This window comes from Alligator sinensis, unplaced genomic scaffold (genome assembly GCF_000455745.1).
Source record: "Alligator sinensis unplaced genomic scaffold, ASM45574v1 scaffold8_1, whole genome shotgun sequence".
Classification (NCBI taxonomy): domain Eukaryota; kingdom Metazoa; phylum Chordata; order Crocodylia; family Alligatoridae; genus Alligator; species Alligator sinensis.
The window spans coordinates 747,221-750,639 of NW_005842568.1; the positions used below are offsets into that span (position 1 = coordinate 747,221).

At 51.8% G+C, this 3,419-nt stretch overlaps 1 protein-coding gene across 10 annotated transcripts in view; it reads left to right on the forward strand.

Moving 5' to 3' along the window:
* DTNB (dystrobrevin beta) overlaps positions 1–3,419 on the forward strand; it is a 299,067-nt gene that overhangs the window by 219,934 nt on the left and 75,714 nt on the right. For all 10 annotated transcript variants that reach the window (XR_003096007.1, XM_025214126.1, XM_025214129.1 and 7 more), the window contains one exon: positions 2,967–3,052. Coding sequence is in view for 9 of the 10 variants with exons in the window: in XM_025214126.1 (XP_025069911.1) it covers positions 2,967–3,052 (86 nt within the window). In the remaining variant the exon portion in view is untranslated. The remainder of the gene's footprint in view (positions 1–2,966; positions 3,053–3,419) is intronic.

Sequence of the window (3,419 nt, forward strand, 5' to 3'; positions counted from 1 at the left end):
CTGCCGGCTCCACGGGACGGATCGGGCCCGCGGGCCTTTAGACCGAAACACTAGCTCTCTAACCTGTCAACCAGCTAGGAACGTATGATGATCAGTCATTACTGTTTATTTGTTAAGGAAACGAACGGGCTTGGCTTCATCCTCGCTGTTTTCCATGAGAGATTAGTGCATGCATTAATGCTTGCACTGTTTTTATAGACCAGCGCTTCATCAATCCAGAAACCATTTCCATGCCCTCTGGTGTCCGTGCCCATAAATATAGAGCGTGTAAGTAGTTTGTCCTACTGCTTATTAAAATGTAAAGTCCCTGTTGCAGGGTCTGTGGCTAAAGGAAAAAACGTACAACATCAATTCAAAGAACCGGGGGAAAGATTTGGATGACGAATGGCACCAAATCTCATTTGTCCGCACGAGGGATGGGTAACCAGTTTGAGTGAAATGGATCCAGGAGGAAACCAAGTCTGCAGATGCTGACGCGGGCTGTGTCGCCAAGTCAGCTGAGAAGCAACAAAGCCGTGTTAAAATAGCCTGAATAAAACAGTCGTGCAAAGGATCCACCGGGCTGCTGCCAAAAATTCTTCCACGCCGCCTGAGCAGGGAGGGTGAGCGGCACGCGGGGCTCGCGCGTGCTCGGGCAGAGCGCAGACCGGCGTTCGTGTAACGGGCATTGGGCTGACCGCGCGGCCTTCCTGGGGAAGTGTCGTCCTGCGCAGAGCTGCTGTGGGCGCCAGGACGGCTGCAGGCTCGGAAGGATTTCTGAGGATAGAGATTAGGGCTGGATAGTGTTTCATCGACACGGCCGGGCAGCGCAGAGGTCCATGTGCCTCAGCGGGAAAAGCAAGCGGCGTTTGGCGTCAGGGAGCTGCCGGCGCGGACTCTTTCGGGGAGGGCATCTGGCTCGTGCAAGGGGGGCTTGGTGCCGTGGCCCTGCTTGCACCCCCTCCTCTTTGGGGGTTAGGGAAGCACAAAGGCTGTTTGCTGGGCCCTGCACGCTGGCACGGGGCAAGGAGGCGAGCTCTCACGTCCTTCCCCGTGTGCAGACCAGGCGCGGTCTGCCCTGGAAGGGCTGCTAACGAGGAGACTTCAGCCCCGAGTGCTGCCGGGAAGCCACAGCCCCCCTGCAGAAAGTGGATGTCCTGATTTGTAATGCCCGGCGCACGGGACGGCAGCGGTCCGCAGGGCACGAGGAGCGCTCGCAGGGCAGCGGCTGGCTCCTGCTCCTGCTCCTGCTCCTGGACGTGCCGGGAGATCTTCCCGTGGGAGCGGGCCGGAGGCAGGCTTGCGGGCAGGGGGATGAACAGGTGCTGGAAGATCCAGGCCAAGGACTGAGGCTGCATGAGAGCTGTGACCGCTGCCTTCGCGGCCGTGGTCCCACCAGAAACATTGCACAAATCCCGGTCTAGGTACATAATCTGTCTGAGCAGCCAGGTCACGTACCACATTCCTGACATTGCCTGCATAGCTGTGTGTCCACCGCACCTGAAATCCCATGCTCTGCACTTGCTAGATCACATATTATTCTTGTCGACCTTGGCTGAACTCCTCCAGGTTTTCAACATCCTTTTTAAAGCGCAGGCGGGGGTGCATGCATGGCACTCCAGAGGCCGTCTAACCAACAGTAGAAACAGAGGTAAAACCGCCTCTCTTTCCATTTGATAATCTTGCTTATACATCCAGGTATTATTCCTCTAGCTCTTTGAGCCACCACACCACGCTGGGCGGGCATGTCCTCTTGACCGTTCATAGTTTACAGCCCTCTTCACTATGACTTCTGTTTCTCGTTCTTAAACGGCGATGCTTTTGTCTCTGCTGAAATGCATGCTGTCTGCCCCCAACATATCAGCAATCTGGATCACCCCGTATAAATGGATTGCCATTATTTACCACTCCATCAGGCTTTACTGGTAAAATGTGTAGGTAGCGCAACGATTTCATATTTCCAGATCACTGATAAAAGTGTTAAATAGAGTTGGCTTGTGGTCTGATCTCTGAAGCTCTCCCACCAACTACACCCTGCATTAGTTGAGGATTTCCCAGTAACACGAGAGATATAAATTATCCACTTTTAATCCACTGGATGAGCACTGTGCTGGTTTTGATAGTACCAGGATTGCGACTTTTTTGTGCTGAGATGGCACCCGGTGCCGCATCTCGTCTAGGACCAGTCGGCGCACTAGCAGGGCGGCAGACAAGGCTCTCTGGGTAAATCTGATATCTTTTATTGAGTTGGTCTAATAAAAGATATCAGATTTACCCAAAGAGCCATGTCTGCCTGTGTCCTTAGACCAACACCCCTGAGACTTAGCAGGGCGGCAGCGTTTCCAAAGCTTTCTCCCTGCTGCTCAGGACCGTCTCAGCCAGCGTTGTTCCTTACCTTTCCTGAGTCTCATCCTGTTCAGTCCATTGCTCTGGAAACATCAACTTCTGCAATGTAAGGGTTTGCTCTTACAAAGACAAATGCACGCTGACTTTACGCTCAGTGTAGAATTGCATTCATTTTAATGGGACTACTCATCGGGTATAGTGTTAAGCCCCTGTATACTTTTTTGCGTGAATTGGGACCTAAAAGACACACACTTTTTATATAAAAGATTCATGTTGGATTATACTTGAGAGACTTTCAAGACTTTCCGCAACACACGCATTCAAATGCCTGGACATTTTTTCTCAGCTGAATGAAACTGCCGCAGGCCCGGGCAGGGGAAAAGGGGCTGTGGGGTTAGGGTTAGGGCTTGCAGGAGCACAGAACATTTTAACCAGCAAAAGTGTTCGATTACCATGTTCTTGTTCCACGTCAATCTTTCTTTGCTAATAAACTAACTTGTATTCATTACTTGCCATACGTCCCTACACTAAAGGATATCGTTCTGTCTCTTCACAAGCTAACAGTACCCCGGCACTTCTGTACCCTGTTATGAAGCAAGGAAATACGTCGCTTATGCATCGTGTTTTTTTTTATCCCGTAGCCTCGTCCACCGACAGACTTGGGATTCAATTTTGATGCCAACAAACAACAAAGGCAGCTGATAGCCGAACTGGAAAACAAGAACAGGTGAGAAGGCAGACGCTGTGCAGGGCTGCTTGGGGGACCAGGTTCGCTCTAGGCCTACATCATTGTTTCTAGCAGCTTTACTGGCAACAGAATTAACCTCACGAGCGAGGCATCCAGTTCGCGGGGCAGTCGCTTCCCGCTGACACCGCTGCTCTGCTGTCGGTACCCAGGCTCGTTGGATTAAAGTCGGTCTGGGTATGTTTACGTGAGCGGCAGTCGCACCTTGGAGCTGCGTTGCAGACGGGAGCCTGAGCTCCTGCCTTTAGCGCCTGCACTTGAAAACACTGACCTGTCTTACAGGAGAATTTGCCCCAAATGATTTATTCTATTTATTGCCCTCAGATGCAGCTCTCAATTCTTGCTGATA